This window comes from Cryptotermes secundus, unplaced genomic scaffold, assembly GCF_002891405.2.
Source record: "Cryptotermes secundus unplaced genomic scaffold, Csec_1.0 scaffold816, whole genome shotgun sequence".
NCBI lineage: Eukaryota > Metazoa > Arthropoda > Insecta > Blattodea > Kalotermitidae > Cryptotermes > Cryptotermes secundus.
The window spans coordinates 2,843,918-2,868,623 of NW_019724601.1; the positions used below are offsets into that span (position 1 = coordinate 2,843,918).

The 24,706-nt window shown below is 41.9% G+C and overlaps 1 protein-coding gene across 1 annotated transcript in view; it reads left to right on the forward strand.

Annotated features, from left to right (window-relative positions):
* Positions 1-24,706, forward strand: part of LOC111862493 — a 66,131-nt gene that overhangs the window by 35,907 nt on the left and 5,518 nt on the right. Inside the window, exon 3 of the mRNA XM_023847962.2 lies at positions 9,858-9,989. Within this exon, the coding sequence (XP_023703730.1) occupies positions 9,858-9,989 (132 nt within the window). The remainder of the gene's footprint in view (positions 1-9,857; positions 9,990-24,706) is intronic.

Consider the following 24,706-nt stretch of genomic DNA (forward strand, 5'->3'; position numbering starts at 1 on the left):
GAAACTGGGAAACAAACCACGACCAGCGAATCCTTCGAAAAGATCGTTTCAGCTTCCCGACCGCAGATATAAATTGCCTGTCATGTGGTTTTCTGATTGTGACGTCAGTCTCTATAGCTATTTCAAAACATGACGTCAGTGTAGACCTCACTTTTGACCGTATATTTTTTCTCTGTTTGTTCATTTATCTCGGATTAATATATAAATTCCGCTGCATTTCTCTTTGTTTAGCACATTTCATCCACAAATGTTACACTTTCAATATAATCGTATATATCGTATATATACTGAAATGTATGCTGGCGCATCGCGTGTTCAGTTAACTGAACCTTTTCCATCTCTTATTCGCTCATCTCTCGGTTGGGTCTCCTCACAAAACGGAAATACACATTTCGCTAGATTGTCATCTGACAGTTCATTTGTTGCTACAGATATTCCTGGTTCTGTATCACAATTTTTTTATCATCATCCAAAANATTTCCAAATTGTGATTATGAAGGACTCCAGTGTCCAAGCAAGAAGAATCCGAATATAAATTAGAAATTACAAATATTGTTATTAACTGTGTAGGAATTCCATATGTGGCAAAGTACGTGATACCCATTGCTAGGCAACGACTCTGTAAAAATTTCCACTGAAGCAAACGCGGTAATACGTCCATTGCTAGGCAACGGATCAGTAAACCCGCCTTAATATTTCGATTTAGAAACATAAATCTGACGCGGATGTCTCTGAAGGTTACTGTCATCTGCGATGTGACGCCGTACAGCTTTGTAATTCTTCATCATGCGTATTTACTCTTCTACCATGAATAAGTACGCAGAAGGTTCCTTCAAAATGTTTATAAGGGTTAACTGGACTGTACGGAGTCATGGCTGGGACTATGAACATTACTGTCGTCTGAAAATTGATGTCGTGTAATCTGGTAGATCGGACCCACGTGTGACTGATGTTCTTCCATGAAGATGTGGTTACAATGTAAATTCGGAAAGTATAAAATGTCTACCAGAATATACGGTCTCATAGGCCAGAGAACACTAATCCTCATTTTTCCGTAATATTATTAAACAACTTCTGCATATTTTAACTGTGCTCGTTATCTGTGTGTTAACTGACTAATTATCTTCATGGAGCTGAGTTCTTTTTGAAAAGCCGCCAGTCGCTCAGCTACTGAAGAATTTCCAAACATTTTATGGAACCCCAAAATATATTACCATGTTCATAAGATTCCTCCAATGGTCCATGCCCTGAACTAATCCATACCACCTAACTCTGTCTCTCTAAGATCTGTTTTAATATTATCCTCCCACCTATGTCTAGGTCTTCCTATTGGTCTCTTTCCTTCCGTATTTCCCACAGAATTCTATATGCTTTCCTCTTCTCTCTACGCATTCTACATGCCCTGCTCATCTCATCCACCTCAACTTGATCATTCTAATTATACATGGTGAGGAATACAAGTTATGAACCTCCTCATAATTCAGTTTTCTCCAACCTCCTGTCACTTCATCTCTTCTCCTCAATACCCTGTTCCATTTAATTATAATTTTATGCACTGTATTTCCAAATCTGTAACTTCTGATGAAGTCATCCGAACTGATGGACGTCCCACAGCCACCAAAATACGTCACTGAATATAACAGAACGGAATTTGATACTTGTTCTGTATTCTTAGTAGTCCTAGGGGAATGTAATTTCGAAATTTTCTTCCAGACCACTGTCAGCTTTACAGACGCGGTAGAGCCGTAGGCAAGTTACAGTGACGCCCATAAATTTCCCACGCGTATGACTAATTTACCGGGAGAAACCGAATTTGAACTTACAGCAGCCGCAACAGCGGAAACTTCTCGTGTGTTTGTCCTGTGCTCTTATTTCAAACAACAGCACCAGAACTGCTGTAGGCACATGACGCTCTATGCACCATCTACAAAGCAGACACGTTCTATTTTCTGGGATTTTAATTTATATAGCCTTCTGCAACTATTAGAATGATCAAGTCAAGGAAGGTGAGGTGGACAGGGCAAGTAGCACGAATGGGGGATACGAGGAATGCATATAGGATATTCGTGGAAAGTCAGAAGGAGAGAGACCACTGGGAAGACCAAGGCGTAGGTGGGTGAACAATGTTAAAATGGATCTCAGAGAGTTAGGATGGGATGGTATGGATTGGATTGATCTGGCTCCTGAGGGGGACCAGTGGAGGGTTCTTGTGAACACGGTAAAGAACCTTCGTGTTATATAAAATGCTGGGAAGTTCTTGAGTAACTGCAGAATTGGCTTATCTTCAAGAAGGGCTCAGCTCTGTAAGTATGTTAAGTCTGCAACTATGTTGCATACCGTCGAATGGTAGGGTGAGTGACAAATAATACATTTCGAAGAATGTGCAAGATGGAGGAGTATCTCGAATCATTACGAAGGTACCAACCTGAAATATGGCTGAAGATACTGGGGAAAAATAAGAAAGAACCTCAGAAAACATGGCCGGTGTCTCGGTCGAGATTCCAGCCTACCATCTCTTGAATACGAGTCATGAGCCTTACCTCTATGCCTACACTTCTCCATTACATACTGCTCAAACACATCGGTGCATGACGTCACAGAACCAGTCTGTCTCCAACGTTACTTTAGCTATCTACGTCTAATTATGATATACAGCATATAGTGAGTGTGTAAACGTGGACGACTGGGGCTGTCCAGTCGCTTCTATGCTTTATTTTCAGAACTCGCTTAGTTTTGATTAAATTTGGTATTAGCGTTGTACACTGAAAATTACAATATAAATTAAACTCTGCTCCAGTCCCTCCTACTTAATTTATGTTATCTCAAGCGGTTAGTCGCTGGCTTCCCACCCCGGCGGTCCGGGTTCGATCCCTGGTCTGGTCAAGTGGGATTTGTGGTGGACAAACTCGCGCTGGGGGGGGGTTTCTCCGAGTACTTGCATTTCCCCTTCCAATCTTCATTCTACCAAATTCTTCGTCATCATAATCACCCGGGGCAAGCTACAAAAGGCCAATCAGTGGCCGCCGTGCCGAGTGTACCCAGTTGGACTCCACCGCCCACTAAGCGAATTAAAAAAAGAACAACGAAGACTGTCCTTGAGAAATTACTATTTGCTATAGATCAAGATATATGACGCCTTTTAGAGAACTCGAGTTTGTCTATCATTTTTACAAGAACCCGTGATATTTCCCTGTCTTGAGCCATAACAATTCAGCCTAAAACATGATATCCTGTCTCTTTTTATGATTCATTTTAATATTATACTCAATTCTGCACAACTTAAATTGGACAAAGTGGTAATGTTCATGAGTTTCATTTGGAAGGTATCTGGTTCAATCTCAGCCCGAATATCGACTATTCTGTCTGAGGTTTTCGTGGTTTTCCTTAGTTCTTCCAGATACATTCCAGGCTAATACCTGTAACTAAAGAACGTGCTTTACAATTAATGTTTCACTACACATAGTGCCATTCGAGGATATATATATATATTCTGGCCACTGACAGGGTCGTTAAATAAGCAACGCTTAAATAAATACACCAAGAACTCTCAATACGTCTCGTACAGCGAATCTACACATTTCGGCCTACGAATTTCATTGATACTCCGGCTGCAAGGGTTTCATCAAGAGCCAGCTCTCGAGATGTGAGGGGAGAGGGGTTTGAGGGGTGGGCGGTGTTGCCGGTTGGGGCTCCATTGTGTGTGCTTTGTGCAGCGCAGTGAAGTTAGTTACTGACTTCACACACGGAGAGAGATCTGGGAAAGTGATTACATAAATCACGTCACTTGGAACTTGGACATTCTTCATTCACGGTCACATATTAAAGGTGCGAAACAGATTTGTATTAAGTTCCATTTTCCAATATCGAGGCAGCAATACAGGCCGATTGACAAGGCGCTGGGTTATCACTACAGAGCCTCGTGTTCAGTCCCCGGTGACTTCGAGGGAGATACGTAGTGGATGAGAGTTTTATTGCAGCTTCTCCTATTTACATTTCTACTTAACATTCCACCATTGACCTATACTCACCTAGCACTGCCCTCCTGAGGTTTTCGATAGTACTGATCAGGCAGCACATTATCACAACCTTGGTCTCTATCTTATGGGCTTAATCTTTGTTGGTTTCCGAGCAAGGAAGTCAGTTTCCCTTCATTATAATGAAGAGAGACTCAGGTGAACGCTTCGCAGATCGAATTTATACTAAATAATGTATAAAAACTGAATATTTGCAGATCTAGTATACACGTACATTATTTTATATTGGTAAGATTATTGGCCGACTTTCCATAACTAAATAACTTCATGGAACTGAGCCTTTCTAGAGAAGCCGCCAGTTGTGCAGCTACCCAAGAATTTCCCAAAGTTCTTCGGAACCCGAAGTTTTATTACCGTGTTCACAAGATCCCTTCACTGGTCCCTATCCCGAGCCAGATCAATCCATTCCATACCACGCAATCATATCTCTAAAAGATTCATTTTATATTTTGGAAAAATAAAAAGAGGCTTATGAAATCATCTCTATGTCTGTGTGTCCCCCATATTTTCGTTTTCTATGCGGTCCATGTCGTGGCGATTACTTCTTCCCAGAACTTCTTGTTTCTTTTGATAACTTGAAGTTCCGATGCAGGTGAAGATTTAGACTCTGTATTATAATACCGTATAGTCTGGTAGACTACAACTAATTTTCGGAGAAACATTCTGTCTTACTCGTCCCTTCGAACGGCAGTGTGATAAGCTTCAAATATTCTTCGCTTCATCTGCCTCAGAAGCTACACGAAAAGGAAATTCAGTTCATCCTTCACAGCGCGCCTGCTAACGCGGCAACTTCTCCGGCACCGCAGTATTGCTGGAAAATCTAAACAACATATGACGGGCGTTTGTTTCAAAATCAGCTGAACCATTGTCAGATATGCGAGACCCAGACAGGATGTTGAAACGTTTCGCGTTGATTCAACATTTGTATAACATGGGGCTAGAACATGAAGGAGGAAAAGAGTTGTCGAAGTGCCGGTGAGTATACGAGTACTTTGAACTATTAAGAAATCATGAAATTAAGACCCTTTGTAAATGTAGCACAGTTCAAAATATCTGGGAAAGACAGTAACAAATAAAAAAATTAATTCAGGAGGAAATTAAGAGGGACTGAATTCTGGTAATGCTTGCTACCATTAAGTCCAGAATATTTTGTTCATTACCGTTTTCACAAGAGCCCTCCATTGGTCCTTATCCTGAGCCAGATGGATCCAGTGTATACAATCCCATCCTATTTCTCTAACATACATTTTAATATTATAATCCCATCTATGTTTAGATCTTCCTAGTGGACTCTTTCATTCTGGTTTCCCCAGAAAATCCTGTAGGCACCCCATTAATTGCCATATACGATATATATGCTGCCCATACAATCCTTGACCGATCTTTCTAATTACATATGGAGAACCGTTCAAGTCCTGAAGCTCTTCATTATGTAGTTTCTCAATCCCCCTATTGCTTCGTCCGTCTTTGGTTGAAATGTTCTTCTCGGCACTATTTCCTCAAATACCTTCAGTCTATACATTCTTCCTTTAATTTAAAAGATCAAGTTTCACACCCATGCAAAAGTACGCTCAAAATTATATTCCTGTATCTTTTAATTTTTACGTTTTAGACCGCAAACGAAAAATTCAAAACGTTGTGAACTCAACGGTGGCAAGCATTACCCGAGTTTAATGTCCTATGCAACATTTTGGATATCAACCCACAATATAAGACAACACTGTTGAACACACTTCCAAAACTTTCATTTATGGCCTAATTTTTCATTTGCAATACACTCAAATTAGCGGGTAGAGGGTATCGCGTGGTCAGCGCAACGAATCCCCACGGATTGGCACTAACTTCGCCGACAAGCGGCGGTCGTTCGGTCGGTATAGTTCGCTTGCAGACTAAAGCCACGGAGTTTGTTCTTTAATACAGTCAATGACATTATCAATAACTCAGACGTTAAGGCGTCGACTGAAATCATGATAATCAAATGGGAAAGCTGTGAAAGCAGGCGTTTGCAGCATAATTTTAATGTAATATTCCGAAACTTTTCCTGAAGTAACTGAGGAAAAACATAACAGATCTGAGTCATGATAATCAGTGTCTCAGTCGAGATCAGAACCAGGTACCTCCCAAACACCATTCAGGCGTCAGTTACATCTCGAGGCAGCGGCCTCCCACCTCATGACTCAAGGTACGCGGGTTCAAACCCGGCGGAGGTCGTGGAATTTTTAAGGGCGGAAAATTTCAGGGAACAAGTGCTCCGGGAGGGACTTTAAGCCGTGTGTCCCGTGTCGTAGCTTTACGGCACGTAAAAGAACCTCATGTCTCTAGGAGACCTCTGAGCTAAATTACAGGCCCTTTCCTGCCCACGTAGTCTCCAATGCCTCTGGTGGATGGGCGAAGCATCAAGGTACCGGAGGCCGACCTCATTGGCTCTACGGGGGCTGATGGCACGCACCGTTACCGGTAGGGTATGGCGAGAGTAGAAATTAAAGGGGGGACGCACAATGGACCAATAACTGGTCTAAGTGCATGGGGAAACCCACCCCCTTCCATAATACATATATATATATATCTCGAGGCAAATTTCTCGTTCGATTCAGCCACAAGCGATTGATCGAACGACTCTAAATAAATGTATAAAAACGTAAAGTTATCGCTGTAACAGGCCGTGGAGGCCAAGACGGTTGCGAGACGTCGAGGTTCCAACATTTTCTAGATAATCGGCTGACAGATGGCCGTGAAATTAACAGCCTTATGCGCCAGGTTATCCTTGTAAAAGGCCGTGGAGGCCAGTAGGGTTGCGAGACGTCGAGACTCCCATATTTTCTAGATAATCGGCTGACAGATGGCCGTGATGTTGTCAGCCTTATGTGCCGGCCGCTCTTTACCCAACAGGAAGATTCTTGGTACTCATTTCTGTTAGAGACTGAGTCGATCCCAGGGCCATAGTGCGGCTTGAAGGATTGGATATATTGAAAAATCCAATGACCACAACGGGAATAAAACCCACGACCTTCAGGCTTGTAGCATAGTGCCTAAACCAACTATGCTACCGCGTACCTCAAATAAATATATAAAGAACTGTAAATAACCAATGAAACAAAGGAACACATTCCACAGACCTGACATAAAAACAGTGTGACCTAACGTGAACCGTTGCTTCGTGATGAAATATTAATGCAGAGCTGAGAGAAATATCATCTCTTGCTTGACCTGAAGTTTGAAAAGCGCTGTGAAGTTGGGGCCTCTTGAGGGAGAAGTCCCAGGTAAGCTTAGGGGGCGCAAAACAACATATGCGGCCATTACCCTTGTTTTCAAAATGTCAGACGGCAGAAGCTTCTTGCGGGCTCGGTCACGGTCGCCAGGAACACATCGTCTCTGATACCAACACATCAAAATGGCGTGTAGACGTAAACTGTAATAAACTTATCCCTGTGCTTAATTAATTAAAAATATATGGGGAAGTGGAGGTTTAGATCCACCATTCTTGATCTTGGCACTAGATGGAGGTGAGTGCATCACGCCCCGATGGATTTACCACCGGTAAAAGATTCCCTAGTAAAAAAGGTGAAGTTGTCCCTGTGTTTAATTAAGTATTATGCTATGAAGGCGTATTCGAGAGTGGATGTATAGATCCACATTTTCTTGACCTTGGCACTAGCTGGAAGTGAGTAGTCAGCTTCACGCCCGTCTTATAAGTCACGACTCCGTTATTTATATGGTCCCATTGTTATAACTATACCATTGTTGTCACGATCCAAAGGCTTTCCTTAGAGAGGAATAATGGGGAAATAATCAGACTTGGACTCGAACCCATACGCGTAACAGCAAAATCATTTATCCTGAGTTTTATCTCTAAGAGAAGCACCTTTTTCTTCAACAGTTTCTTCTATGAATCACATTTCGGAACAAATAGGGTAGGACAGACGGACAGAGGAACTATATATAGGTATACAAAAGAGTAAAAGAAGTAAAGGTATCCTTGTAATTGGCCGTGGAGGCCCATAGGGTTGTGAGACGTCGAGACTCCCACATTTTCTAGACAATCGGCTCATAGATGGCGGTAAGGTTGTCAGCCTTACGCGCCGGCCGTCCTTTACCCCAAAGAATATCCCTGGTACTCATTTCTGTTAGAGGCTGAGTCGACCCCAGGGCCATAGTGCGGCTGGAAGAATTAGGTGAATTGAAAAAATCCACCTCATCGGGATTCAATACCGCGACCTTCCGGCCTCAATCAACTACGCTACAGCGTGCCCCTTTATATAGAAAATAATTTTAATCCCCCCACAAATTATGCGCATATGATGGGGGAGAGATCAGAGTAAGAGCTCAGATTTCCGTGGCTATGCATGCATGTCACGCTGTGATGTTGTGGATAAGTAGCAAAGTTACGGAGTGACTTTCTGCCTCCGTCTTCCTAGCCAGAAGATGAGCAGTTCCCATCCTAAGGCTTGGTACCTATTTACAAAATTATATGGAGTCTGTTCACAGAAATCGAAGCAGGACCATGAAGATGGCAGCTGCTTTTCCAGAGAGACCTTCAAGTAACAACAGAGTGATATGTTCCGGTAGAGAGACGAGAGACGAGAGAGAGGGACTATATTTTCATGCAGCTTGTGTCAAGTTCCCCGGCCCGGAGAACTTCCCATCCAAGCACCATTACTGACAGAAGGAGCTGTCAAGCCAGTGCACAGATGTGGCACGTTATGTTATTAAGACCCCAGTCACTTACCTACAGAAGAGAAGGGATTAAACTTACCCCTCTCTTTGCTTCTATAGATTATAGCTGGGATCCTTTACAGAACTATAGCTTAACTAAGTTTCTTACGAGACCTTGAAGATGGAGGCAATATATCTCTCCGAAACGTTGGCACTTATGTACAAAACTACAGTTCTTATTTTCTATTTTCTTATAGTCTTATTATGTTTCTTTTTTTGTTTTCTATCTGTTATTATTTTATTTATTTCCTTTCTCATCTTTTTCTTTGTGCTTTAAGTATTTATCTATTTCCGTGCTTCTTTCTTTATTTATTCCCCCCTCCCCACTTCAGTCTCTTCTGCATTGAAGCATTTCCTTGATAGTAGCTATGAAAAAATTAACAGATTTATTTGTAAATACTTAATAACATAAGAGATGAGGAAAGCAGTCTTCTGGGATTTGGCACCGTGTATATGTGGTGTTAACCGACGTTNCCTCATAGTCACCGCCGTGAAAGCCTCAAATCTTACAACATAACAGATATTTCTGTGTCTAAGAAAAGAAGCATATATATATATATACACACACACACACACACAAAGAAGGCCTAGGCAATGCCCATCCTGCCCTCTGTAACACATTTTCTTATAAACATTTTATTCTATCATAGCGGTCACCCACAGATTTTTGAACATCTCTTAATTCTAAGAATATAATATTAATATTTTGCACATATACTTTTCCTTTTTTAGATAAGTTTAGAAATTTTGTTTACAAGTAACAGATGCCTTACACAAATCATTTTCCCTCTATCCTGAAGAGCTCTGTAACTGACTTTGGGTGTTCTCAGACAAAAGTCCATCATTGTTGTCCTTTGGTCCTCGTACAGTTCAGAATCCCAGAAGAAATGTTCCTCCGTTTATAAGCCCGTTTATAGTAGTGGCATCTGTTGGAATGTACGTGAATTACATGCTACACCATACCAGTCTCTGTGCATTAGTTAGCAGAACCCGCCTCGTCTGCTCACTGACAGAGAAAATGTTATAACACATATCTACTAAAGGAAATGGGACTGCTGACGTCAACACTGGCTGTGAACAGCACTACACAGTGTGATGTTTGTGTTTCAGGGTATTATGCAGATCAGCTGTCAGTGGCGCAGGAAGTGAGGGGCAATCAAACGGTCCGAGTGAAGAACGAGAGCAGGGGCTTCCACCTCAACAATTTGTCCTACGCTGGTCCCATCGTCATGGGCGTGGGAGGTGGGTACAGTCAGATTCTGTAAACGTTTGTGTCAGTGTTTCATTTGAGGTACTCACAGCGGTAACTATGAAACGTCTGATGTTCTGGGTTGTAACGTCGCATAGATCGGAGAAAGTCTGATGTTTTGTAAGAATATATCGTTTCTATCTTCAGGGTAGAAGAATAAATTAAGAAACCAGCTCAGCTTACCGCCTGCTTCTTTCTTGGCTTCCTATTGCGCTTTTTACAAATTCTCTCTCAGCACAGACTTTGAAAGCAGATCGTGTCTAGCTTATGCCGCACATGCATTCTTGTATGTGAATGACCTTGAATATGTTACCTTGGAAACGAAATCGGTTCCTATTCAGTACACTGTTGCTGGTAGTTCTGGTATACAGGTTGCGACATGTATGCATTGCGTTAATATTTTGGCCCCTACTGAGCTTAATTTTTGTCCTGTAGATACCACTAACGTACATTAATTTAGGATAAGGGTCTTCGTAAATGTCTTAAATTTAATTAAATTAATTAGACCGATTTTCGAGAAAAACGCTATTTTGTTCCCGGGGTCCATCTGAAGGGTAATATTCTTGAAGCTAAAATGTCCTGTTCGCTGAGAAGTGGCCTATAAAGCATAAAATCTTAAATATCGAATATGAACAAAACCTGTTCAACCGTTCAGACCCTAGCGTGGAGCGTACATCCGTAAAAAATTCGACTTCGTGATTTTTCAACTCAAAATTTCTTCTCGTGTGCTTTACGTGTATGAGTAAGTTAAGAGCAGATAAAAAGAAGACATATGCTTCGAATTGGATTTAAAAAAAGCAACAACAGCTTAACAAAACTTATGTCACGTAAACACGCTGATAACTGAACCTATTTCTTCTAACGTAAAACATTTTCATGTAAAACAAAATCATAATACTTATGTTTTTCACAAAATTTAATTCTAAACCTTCGATCCCTGTTTTCGGCCCTTATTTTTCGTGGATTTGCTTTGTTGCACCCGCTCATTAATTCAGCTTTCAGTTACCCTCACTTCAATAATGCACTGAGGTTAAATCACCTTCAATTTCACTTTGTGGTTTCCATTTACGCGGTCAGCTTCCAGCACCCACACAAATTTAACCTTCTTCATAACAAGCACACACACACACCGCTCCCAAAATCACGGTTTCTTCTCAATGCTTTATCCTGAAAATTTTGTGCTAAAACTCTCATTATCACGGAAAAATTACACAAATTATTTTTTCAGTATATTCCACTGAGCGAGTTGACGCAGCGGTAATACTCAAAACTAATATTTTGAAGATTCTCGGTTCGAACCTCGACCGAGACGCCAGCCATCCTGATGGAAAACATTTGCGTTTATTCTGTGTTTCTTATGTCCTGTGTGCAGGTAGAGGCCTTGTGACTGGCTGATCCCCCGTCCAGGGTGTCCTATTTACTGTGTATAGGATTAAGAAACTGAAGAAACAGCCGAGGCCCAACAAAAACACTGTAGAGCCATAGATGGGTCGGTGGATATTTGAATGGATAGGTGGTTGGATGGATGGATAGGCAGGCAGACAGACGGACGGACGTCGTGTTTGTTGTTGCACGCTCCTCAAAAAGCTGCAGACTTAAACCAATTGCCGATGGGGTCCTGGTATATATTCTATGTTCAGAGAAACTGAACGGGTCAGAATTCAAATGTAAATTCTTCAGTAACCGTGACTAACCGTTTGCAAACTGACCCAGACTTTTCCTCTCATACATGAAGACGGAAACATATCAAGTATCCGAAACATATGTCTACAGAAAACTAAAGACAATGAACAATACACTAAATAATAGACATATTACTTTTACACAACATCGCCACAAACTTTTTGACTCGACTTAATTTTAGTCTATCTTCCTTATTTTGGAAAAAATAAAATAAAATGATACTTATGCAATCTCCATGTTGTCTGTATGTCTGTGTATCCCCCTTTACCAACTTTTGAAAGTCTGAACCAATCTCTGTGAAACTCGGTATGTATATAACAACAACTGAGGCCATCTCAAAGGCGTGCTTAGTCAATCTCTCCCATCAGTCTGTGTGTCCGTATGCGTATCCCCCTACCGTTGCTAGGCAACGGCTCGGTAAAAAAATATCGCTGCAACGAATACACACGCAACAATAGAGAAATTGTTGGACGCGTCGTTGCCTATGCGATCCGTGTCATATCAAAGGAAAGTAGGAGATCAATTTTTCCAGTACTGCTTGCTTTTACTTCCTACCAAATTATGAAGATGGAGATGTGTCCTTGTTGCACCGAAAGCCTTCAGCATCTCTCCATAGCCATAGCAAGGGCGAGGGAGCGTAATTTCAGATGGAATGTTCTTAAAATGTGGGAGCATCTGAAGGGAGGCTCAGGAATGTGTTATGGAATTATTAGAATTCCTGAGGGTAGTTTTGAATTAAAGGGAAGGAGTGGGCCTAAGTGGGATAAAGGCTTGAATAATGCCAGAAATATAAATTACTTGTATTCATTTATCCTTTCACTTCTTCCTTCATTCCTTCTTTCTTCCATTCCTTTTTTTAATTTATTTATTGCTCCATTTCATTATATACTCATTTATTTACGTATTCTTCCCATTGGCTTCCTTCATGTCCTCACTTTGTTCTCTGTTTTTTGTTTCTATATTTTCTCTTTGTCCTTCCCTTTGTCGTCGTGTTCTCTTCCTCTCTTTCTTCCATTCTCTCTGGTTCTTCCCCATCCTTATATATTTGTTTATCCTTTCCTCCGTTCTATTCTTCTCTTTGCTGCTTTCCCTTATACATTTATCTATTTATTACTGGTTGTGGACTAGACGCCCGAGGGATCGGAGTTCGAGTTCCGGTAGGGTCGAGAATTTTCTCTTCTACACGTCGTCCAGACGGGCTTTGGGGCCCACACAGCCTCCTATACAATGGGAACCGCGGGCTATTTTCCCGGGGGGGGGTAAAGAGGCCAGGGCGTGAAACTGATCACTCACCTCCAGCTAATGCGGAGGTCAGCAAAATGTGGATCTATATAACCACTCCCCCATACGCCTTCATGGCGTACTGCTTAATTAATTAAGCACAGGAACTTTACTTCTTACCTTTATTTGTTTTTTATTTATTCTTGATGTAAGTTTCCTTTCTGTTTTCTTTCCTTCTCTTTAATTTTCTATTTGTTCCTTTGCCCTTCTGTACCTACCTACCGGGTCCTTCTGTCGGTTCCTTGCTTGGATTATCAAGGGTTCTACAATTCATGAACTGTTCCAACGTGTAACATGACCGGGGTCATACTGGTATCGCCAGAATTGGTTTTCAAATGAACCGAAGTTTCTAGGCCTGTGGTAACATTTTCCTGACCTTACTGGAATTATTATAATAACATGCCATCCAGTGTAACAAATTTCATACATAGGAAATATAAGATATACAGCCTTACAAGTTTCGGTCCCTTAAATTTGTTACAATCGATGACTTATTATTGCAATATTTTCATGAATTAGGGGTGCGTGATTATGGAAGGGGCTCATGATCAGATATTTATTACTGTTTCATAGTTACGGTCTTGCTTTTGTGGGGCTCTCTCTCTGACGAGAGGACGGGTCTGTATTTTGTATATGCTGCTGGCCCTTGCCAGTGCAGTCTTTCTTGGGTCCGAGTCCCTTGGGACTCGCGACCATATTTTTCTGTATCAAATTTGAAACTTCCCTTTTCGTCGTCTTCTACGACTCGCAGGGTCACGGTGGAGGTATTCGAACCCGCCTCCACAGGGCAAACTCCACTAACTATTCTCAACTGAACTCTTCTTTATAACTACTTCGCACGGATGGAATAGAAAACACCGTTTCCAACAATACCCCTATTATATTGTGTTTCCTTGCTTAGAAACGGGCTCTTCTATTATTTCATATGTGTTCATTTCGGTGGGAAGCCCTATACCTATCCGTTGCTTAGTAATCAAAGCTTTCATCCGTCATGTCAGAATATCTACCGAAAATGAAACGGTGAAGACGTCGCATACTAAACTAAAATAGAAACTCATTACGTTGATACGATTACATGACCTTTTTGAAGGTCATACAGGTTATTTCTGTCTCATGCAGTCACTAATCCCTTTGTGTATTCAGTATTACCAACATCTCGTTCCTTCGGTTATGTTCTGAACTTTTTTCTAGGAAAATGTAAATTTCTGTAAATGATCATTTCGTGTACTAACATTCCAGTCGTAGCAACTTAAACTAATTAAATGTCCCATGCGATTGTGCATTGCATCTCTTGAGATTAAACGACACAGAACTAACGTGACAAGTGAAGGCCCTGGGGAGTGGGGTTTCCATATTACTACCCCTTTCTCTAGGTTTTACACCTCGTAATAAAACCTGAACTTCTACGAAGCATAAACATGAAGGGGAGAGACACAAATCAGCGCGTCATCTCCTTCACAATTTCACTCCGTTAAAATCTGCAAAGCTCTGCTTTAATGAAAACAAAAACAAAGACGAGTTTGCACATTAAGCTTAAACAAACACCAGCAAGTAAGAACGTCACTGTGACGTCACAGGAACTGAAAAACGTAATACCAAGAGCCTAGCTGTGTCTGCAATTCGCAGAATATGACAAGCGTCAGTAAGAAGAACTTCACGGCCATGACCGCAGCTCAGTCGTAGGGTTCTGAACGCAGTCACGTCACATAAGATTTTCTCCGGGCACTTCAGTATCCCCTGCCAATTCGCATTGCAACACTCACACAATCACTAGAGGCCGGCGTGCCCAAGTAGTCTCACCCCACACCATGAGTAAATTAGACCAAACTCTGGTAATGTTTGCTACCATTCAGCCCAGAACCTTTTGTCTTCTCGTCTGCTGTCCATAATCATAAGAATTAGAATATACAAAACTATAATTTTGCCTGTGATTCTGTGTGGGTGTGAAACTTGGTCTCTAAAAATTAAGGGAGGAACATAGACTGAGGGTGTTTGAGAACGGGCTGTTGAGAAGAATATTTGGACCGAAGAGGGATGAAGTGGCAGGAGGTTGGAGAAAACTACATAATGAGGAGATTCATAACTTGTACTCTTCTCCAAGTATAATTAGAATGATCAAGTCAAGGACGAAGAGGTGGGCATGGCATGTAGCACGAATGGCGAATGGGGGAGACGAGAAATGCGTATAGGATATTGGTGGGAAAGGCAGAAGGAAAGAGACCACTGGGAAGACCAAGGTTCAGGTGGGTGGACAATATTAAAATGGATCTTAGAGAGATAGGATGGGATGATATTGATTGGATTGATCTGGCTCATGACAGGGACCAGTGGGGGGCTCTTGTGAACACGGTAATGAACCTTCGGGTTCCATAAAATGCTGTGAAATTCTTGAGTAGTTGCAGAATTTGCGGCTACTCCAGAAGGGCTCAGCTCCATGAGTAAGTAAGTTCTTTGGGTTTGAGGTTCTCACAGCGGTAACTATGAAGAATGTGACGCGGTACAGTCCGGTAGAAGTCCAAAGATATTTCAGAGAAAAATATCGCTTCCGTCTTCAAGGTTAAATTGTAAGACAAGCAAGTAGCCAGGAAGAAGAGAATCCATTAAATGGTGTACGTTATTTTATAATGTAATTCGGTATTAAGTTTGTAAAGCAATTTAGATTGCTTGGTTGTTATACGACAAGTTTTCTTTATTTTATACAGTGTGTTCTCTTTTGCAAGCGCGCAATCAAACCGAAGTGTCGGGCGTTCCCCTGTAAAGTCAGATGCGCCATAAGGTACAATTTCGCTTCGTGGCACCGCTGTTTAGAAAAAGAAAGGAATATAGCAATGAAAATATTGTTAGATTAGTAACATGGAACTTGGTTCGAGGATCGTAGGCATCATGTGAGAAAAATGAACAGAATAAATTATAATAAACAAATAAAGAGGATGTAAGGATTTTAACTGAGCATCAGCCGCCAGAACTTATGAAGAAGCGGAGTCTGTTTTTAATATTATACTAATTTGATAATTTATGAAGTCAAAAGTTCACAAATTATCTAACACTTCAACAGTACCTCATATCGTGTAATCTGTTAGATTACTGACGTTTCGGAAGAACGTATTGCTTTTATTTCAGTATCCAAATATAAACCAATCAAGCAAGCAGGGAGAATTCTACCAGAATACACGGCTTCTCATCCCAGAAGACAATACTCTTCACAGTCACCTCATATTACACTTCGTTACTTTGCGGAATATATGAACTAAGTGTTATCCCATAGGATCCTGTGTAAAGATGCTTTCAAGAGAGGAACAAGATAGTTCCATCCCTCCCTCCTTCCCCACTCTTCCCGCGGAGAGTCCAGCTCACTTCTGCTTCCCTCCCACCCTCTTGAAGGCACACCCGACAGCTCTTGGCAGGGCTGGAAATGTGGGCAGATGCGGGCAGACCTCGTCTAATTAGTTCCATAATGTTTCATTTCGAGGAAGCTGTTCCCAGTGCGCTTCAGCCCCCAACAGCGATACATGTAGGAAAACATTCACAAAAATACTCTGTTAATTTCCTCCTGATACGTGTTGGTTACTACCCGCGACTTTTCTACTGCACTGGAGTGTCTACCTAGTTCTGAACTTCAGTGTCTACCGAGTTCTGACCTTCGGTATCTACCTAGCTCTGAAATTCAGTGTCTACCTAGTTCTGACCTTCCGTATCTACCTAATTCTGAACTTCAGTGTCTACCTAGTTCTGACCTTCCGTATCTACCTAGCTCTGAACTTCAGTGTCTACCTACTTCTGACCTTCCGTATCTACCTAGTTCTGAACTTCAGTGTCTACTGAGTTCTGACCTTCTGTATCTACCTAGCTCTGAACTTCAGAGTCTACCTAGTTCTGAACCAGATTATCTATCAAGTTCTGAAATTAAACTATACCTAGTTCTGAATTAAAATGTCTGCCTAGTTCTGAGCTTAAGTGCCTACCTGGTTCTGGATCGGAGCGTGTACCTAGTTCTGAACTAGAACGTATATCTAGTTCTGGAATTGACAATCTGCCTAGTTCTGAAAAGCCAGTTCTCAAACAATGGTTATCGTATCTTCATGTACAGATTGAAATTTGAGTTGTCTCTTATTTTAGGCTTCATTTAACGAAGTTGTCAGTAATGTTAAAGGTAAATTTATCCGTCTGCTTAACTAATTAAACACTATGCCATGAAGACGTATGGGGAAGTGGATGTATAGATCCACATTTCTTGATCTCGCCACTAGTTGGAGGTGAGTGGTCAGCTTCACGCCCCTGCCGCTTTAACCCCGAGGAAAGAGCCCCGGTACTCATTGGATACGAGGTTGGGTGAACCTCAGTGCCGATTCTGATGACTTAGAGAAGTGAAAATTCTTGAGCCCTACCGGGACTCAAACTCCGTCCCCTCAGTCGTCCAGCCCGTAGCCAGTCGCTATACCGACTGCGCTATCCCGGCTCCTTACGTCCTCACAGCGTCTTAATTAATTAAGCAGAGGGAAACCTTTACATTTTATCTTTATGGTAAGGTACGGTAAGAGAGAGGAAATCTGGAATTTAATGGAGGGATATTTTACCTTTCATAGCAGGCAGCACTGAAGGGAAAGAATATTTTTATCAGAGCGATGTTCCATGTACCAGTGAATGGTAGAATATTTCAAAGGCTGGAACGTCTTCTAGTACATGACTCCAGGAAGGGAACAAAAAGGACATAACAATAGAAACTCTGTGAGATATAGAAGAGTAGAAAGAAGGACGGAAGGGGGAGCTGAAGAGAGATGGCGTCTGCTTTTAAAGGCAGACATCAAAATTTGTCACCATGAGTCGTTCGAATTGTGTGATGGATGGCCCAAGCTTAGCATAAACTGGAGGCACATCGACTGCGAAATAACATGGAGGGTTAAATACAATTCGTAATACGCCATGTACGAGTCCAGATTTCAGACATGAGATTTATATACACTGATAGACGGTCATTTGTGACCGTGCATGTGAAATTCATAAGAGAAAAGGGTTATGTGTCGTGAATTCTTGTTTAAAAATTCGTTATGCCCACATAAAATATCACTTAACACTAGGGTTGAAAAACATAAAAAAATAGATGGATAATAATCATCGAGTGTGTGTTTGTAACCCACGCGGTAGCGTAGTTGGTTGAGGTACTATACTAGAAGCCAGGAGGTCGCGGGTTAGATTCCCGATGAGGTCACTGGATATTTTCAATTGGTCTAATCCTTCCAGCTGCACTATGGCACTGGGGTCGACTCAGCCTCTAACAGAAATGAGTACCAGGAATCTTGCTTGGGGTAAAGGGCGGCCGGTGCGTAATGCTGACATCACCGCCAATTTGAGCCGATTGTCTAGAAAATTTGGCAGCCTCGAAATCTCACACCCCTATGGGCCTCCACGGCCTGTTACAGGGACAGCTTTACTTTAGTGGCAACATCGCAAAAATAAACCACGAAAGTATAGTGCCTAAGTTCTGCTTCATGGTTGCAAGTTGCAGAGAACTTAACTAAGCTTTTTCATTGGCTTGAGGTACCGAATATGGAAAACATAGAAAGCATTCCCAACCCAGCTCGTTGACTAAGTGTTCTGGTCTTAACGCAATAACATTCACATCTTCTTCCTGCTATTGACAGCCTCTGAGAAGTAAGACGCGCTGATCCGTGTACAGTAGGTGTTGCTTTTATGTAGATGAAATAAATATACATATATGCATACTTGAGCTTGTGGGCGCATCGAGCAAGCAAAAATGGAACATAAGTAGTTGTGAATTTCTTTACCTCTAGGTTTCTTTTTCCTGTATTTTCTCATGCAAAATTATTCAGGAGCGAATTCTGAGATGGTCCCGTTAATTAACTCAAGATCTGCTCATGAACGCTCGTAATTAATAACATATATTAACAGATGAAAAAACATGAAATTTCTGGAAATACACATCTTTGTTCCAAATATTCCTGTATATACTCGTACATAGACCTATGATTATATGTATAGTTATATTTGTCCGTTTGTCGTTGTGTTATTTCTGTGGAAATAAAATACAAAAATAATATATATTAAGAATTATATTTCTCAAATATAGCGCTGTGTAGTCCTTAAAATTGAAAAAAAAACGTTAGAGAGTAACACGTTACCTCCATCGTCACGGTTGAGAGTAAGCCAACCAAGAAACAAGGCGCTGTATCACAGATGATGGAACTCTTCATAACCATCGGTGTGAGAACATCAAACCCTATAAACTATCTGTTACTTACGATAGAATCAGGAGGTGGAGAGTAGCAAACGGCAGTGTTTCGGTCGGTATTGCAGTGTACACCTTTGTCAAGACAAAGGCACCTCTAGACAATTATTAATATGTTTATTTAATCACATATTCCGCAAATCCTCAAGTTCATAGATCGGAATGAAATTGTGATACTGAAGTGTCTATTAAGGGCTACTATTATGCTACAAGCCTGAAGGTGGCGGATTCGATTCCCGATGAGGTCACTGGAATTTTCCAATTGACCCAATCCTTCCAACCGCACTATGGCCCTGGGATCTACTCAGCCTCTAACAGAAATGAGTATCAGGAAACTTCCTGTGGGTAAAGGGCGGCCGGCGCGTAAGGCTGACAACCTTACCGCCATCTTTGAGCCGATTATCTAGATAATGTGGGACCCTCAACGTCTCACAACCCTATGGGCCTCCACGGCCTGTTACAGGGATAGCTTTGCTTACTTTTACTTTACCATCTCTTCTAACAACAAAGCTGTAATGATGTTGGGTGAGATCACGGTAACACAGTGCGCCGATAGTGAGCTGCAAGAGCTGGTTTAAAGTAAAATTTGTCTAAGATATATCTGAGTGTACATAATTAGCACATAGTAATGTAAAGAAGATTCTATCTTCTGGAACAAAAGGCTGTGTAATCCGTTGAAAGTGAAGGGAACTTTCGGAGCAAAATATCGCCTCGATCTTCAGGGTCAAAGAATGGGCTCTGTTTGTTAACTGCTTCACGATGGTTTATTGTTTGGAGACATTTTCCTCCGAAATATCTGTTGACTTTCGAATGAATACACGGGCGCTATATCCCAGAAGGAAGAACTCTTCATAACCACCGCTGTGAGAACATTAAATCATAAACCGTGACGTAGGTCGTTATGTCAACATCAGAGAGTTGCTACATTCTAACCTCAAAACACGACAGGACTGAAAACCGCCATACCGGAGATTTCGCTGAAAGCACAGTACGTATCCCTCCGCCGTAACCCTGCAAGTCGTAAAGGCGATGAGAAGGGAGCCCGGTGCCTGGGGGTATAACTGGGCCACCCTGTCACTGGGGGACACAAAATACGGGGACCTGGCCCTCCTGATTGGAAGTTGGACGCAAAGGCTGACCCAGATCTGTAAAAAAAATACTGTTTCGAAATCCAAAGACGTGAAAACAGGATGGTCTAGCAGGTAGGCCATGACTCAAGCAGTACTGTTTCGACACTGATGCTGCTGCTGCTGATGATGATGCCAGCGATCATGAATTCAATATATGACATAGTCTTCAAGAATTCTGGACTTACTTACTTACTTACTCATGGGGCTGAGCCCTTCTGGAGGAGCCGCCAATTCTGCAGCTACTCAAGAATTTCCCACCATTTTATGGAACGCGAAGGTTCATTACCGTGTTCACGAGAGCCCTCCACTGGTCCCTATCCTGAGCCAGATCGGTCCAAAGCATGACATCGCATCTTCTCTCTCTCTAAGATCCATTTTACTATTGTCCATCCACCTACGTCTTGGTCTCCCCGTGCTCTCTGTCCTTCTGGCCTTCCCACCAATATCCTATATCCATGTCTCTTCTCCCCCCTTCGGGCTACATGCCCTGCCCACCTCATCCTCCTTGACTTGACCATTCTAATTATACTTGGAGAAGAGTACAAGTTATGAAGCTCCTAATTATGCAGTTTTCTCCAACCTCCTGTTACTTCATCTCTCTTCGGTCCAAATATTCTCCTCAACGCCCTGTTCTCAAACACCGTCAGTCTATGTTCCTCCTTTATAATCATTCTAAAACCAATTCTACATAACGAATGTAGTTGAGTCGGTAAATAAACTAAGAATGTATCAAAGAATCGACCAAGTAGTACGTGAGGCTGATTGAGTGTCGTTAAATGAAACGATAAAAGAAATGATGTGGAAAGGTTGGGAGCAGATCCTGTGCCTACCTCCGGCGTGACTTGGAGCTCGTCACTGTACAACTGTGAATCAATATTGTGCCACTCATGAAACTTCTTCTGTGCTACGAACCAAGTGCAATCATCCAGCAGTATCCCCCCCGCCCCCCTTCCCTGCTTAAGGGAGATGGAGTGACACCGACTCAAACAGAAATATTAGTCGCAGCGCAACAAATTTTCATTTTCTTTCTTCGACAACCTGTAAAAAATATATTTTTTTGCTATTAAATCCGACTCCCTGATCACAAACTTGATAGACAAGAATTTGTAACATCTGACAACCTCACTACCATCTGAGACGAATGTCTAGAGAAAATGTGGGAGCCTCGACGTCTCACAACCCAATGGGCCTCCACAGCCTGTTACAGGGATATCTTTAATTTTTTTTTGTTATACGTATAATTGTCCCCTATTTTTGTATACAAGATATAAGAAAGCATATCTTCAGCGGGCTAGCATAGCGGTAATGCTTTACACTAGTATTCGGGAGGTGCTCCGTTCGAATCTCCATCGAGCTACCCAGTACGACTCACGGTATTCCTCAGTTCCTCCAGGAAAATTCCAGGCTAGTAGGTCGATTAGACCATGACAGTCTCTTTCCAAATGTTTTCCAGTTGATAATTTGTCTAAGTCCCTCAATTAGATGGTGTAAATTATAAATAACAGTAGATTCGTATAATAGACCACAGAAAAGGGAAAGATCCTTCTGGGTACAATAATTTCAGCAGAACCCAAAATCCATCATGCAATAACGCTGGAGTACTCAGATATTCTTACCAGAAGCTAACGTTTCAACTGCCAAGCCTCGCCAAAGAAGTAACTACTGTTAAAAACGCCAACACTGATCGTGGCAGGAACAGCTCCACCTAAACACGCAATATTTCCGTCAAATGACACTAAAACATCATAAGTAAATATTTTCTGTTTCGAAAAAAAAAATATGTATACAAAAATTTCATAGGCGATGCCCATCCAGCCCTCTGAGGAAGTCTTATAAGCATCTTATGCTATCATGGTGGTCATTCAGCGGCTTTCAATATATCTCTTAACTTAACCCTAAAAATATATTATTAATATTTTGTAAAGGTAAAGTTGTTCCGCCGGTCACGGTAGCCGAGCTGTCCAAGGCATGTACTGTCTTCTCTCGCTTGGAAACCGGGATCGTGGGTTCGAATCCCACTCAGGGCATGGATGTTTAGTTTGTGTGTGTGCGTTTTTCTGTGTTTGTGTACAGGTAGAGGCCTTACGACGAGCTGATCACCCGCCCAAGGAGTCCTACCGAATGTGTAAGATCTAGAAAAACCGAAGTGAACGGAGAAGTTCATGGAGGTAGGCCTAGGCCCACTGGGGCTGTAGTGCCAAGGAAAAAACAAAGTAAAGTTGTCCCTGTGCTTAAGTAATTAAGCATTACGCCATGCAGATGTAAGGGGGAGTGGATGTATAGAGCCACATTTTCTTGACCACTGCACTAGTTGGAACTGAGTGGTCAGCTTCACGACCGTTTCGCTTTACCCCCGAGAAAAGAGCCCCCGGTACCCATTGGGTAGAAGGCTGGGTGGGCCCCAGAGCCGGTCTGGACGAGGTGGAGAAGAGAAAATTCTTGACCCTACAGGAACTTGTTCGCCCAGACCGCAGGGCGTCGCTATACCGACTGCGCTATCCCGGTTCATATTAATATTTTGTACTTTTACTTATTCTTTAATAAATTTAGGGATTATTGTTCATGAAGTAACAGACACCTTGCAGACTTCTCTCTTTCTATAGCCTTAAGAGTTTTGTAACTGGCTTTGGTATTCTTTTTTGCTGTTCTCAGACAAAATGTCCATCATTGTTATTCTACGAATTACAAAAATCCACCGGTATATCACACTACTGACAAAATGCTATACCAGTTAATTAATAAGCCGGTCTCTTCGGCTATGATGGTTTTAACCCAAGTCTACCCGAGCCGATCTAATCGGCGCGTGACGTGCAAAGAGTTACATGAAGGTTATATCAGAGAAGCTGAAAAGCCACAAGTTGTTCCTGATGTCTGCCCTGTTCTGTTCTCTGCTCCAATCGTCAGAGGCAACAGGTAGCGTATGGGTGTGGGCAGACAGTCTCCGTGTTGTACAGGACGCATAAACCGGCCCAGCAACATCGATTGAAATAGCGAGGCTTCATATGAAAACCAGACGTGATGGGTCAGTTCTCGTGTTAAAGAGGAGAACTTCGAAGCTACAATTTCAGCACAGAACATATCTAAATGATTTGAGGAAAAGATTACTATCCTCTAGATATTTATAGCCTATCACAAGATACATCGTTACCGAGGTCTCACAGTCTCCGTTACTGCCTGAAAACCTTAGCCAGTTTATCCCAATCTCTACATCTTAACACCTATTTCCGCAACCTTCATCTACAGCTAGATTTCCGAAGCAATATCTTCATATCAGGTTCTACAACGAAATCTACCGGGTAAACCTGTGCTTATGAGGTGGGCAGGGCATGTAGCACGAATGGGGAGAAGAGGAATGTATATAGGATATTGGTGGAGAAGCCAGAAGGAAAAAGACCACTGGAAAGACCAAGGCGTAGGTGGGTGGACAATATTCAAATGGATCCTAGAGAGATAGGATGGGATAGTATGGATTGGATTGTGCTGGCTCAGGATAGGGACCAGTGGAGGGCTCTTGTGAACACGGTAATGAACCTTCGGGTTCCATAAAATGCTGGGAAATTCTTGAGTGGCTGCAGAATTGGCAGCTCCTCAAGAAGGGCTCAGCTCCATGAAATATAAAACCTATGCTTAATTAAACATCAGGACATGGATATGTATGGGGAATGAAAGTAGAACTCCATAATTTTTAACCTCGACAATAAAAGGTAGTGAGTGTTCACTTCCTTCAGCTAGTTCCGATGTCAGAAATAGTGGAGCTACACCTCCTTTTCCTATATGTCTTCATGAGGTGGTGCTTAATTAATTAAGCACAGAGGAAACTTCACCTCTTATTTCCCTCCACCCATCATTCTTCGAGACAAGTTCAGTCTAGGCTCTGCTGTAAAGGCCATTTGCGCTCAACCAACTCCATAAAGCCTCATCATACAGTTCGCCTGCTCTGCAGAACAGAAATTTAATTTCCCCAACATCTGGAGCAGTACTTCATGCATTATTAAGACATAAGTTGCATGAAGGAAAGCAGTTCGCTGGGGACTAAACGGCGTCTCCTTCTTACGTATATCGCCGACACGTGATACAGCAGATGGCACTTTACGCCGTTCCCCCGCCGAGTGGAAAAAATTTTAAAATTTCATAGTGAATTTACAACTTGAACTTCAGCTAAAACTCTTGCTCTGCAACAACAGATACCAACTAGGGCCCCTATTTCATTTACTTTTCCTTATTTATTTACCTACTACGAGTCATGAGGTGGGAACGTTACCTCTAGACTACGGAGGCCGCTTTGATGAAACATTCTTTGAATATAAAAATCATAAGAAATCTATTTACAAATATATTGTCACATATTAGGGGGGTTTGCGTGATTTAAAAG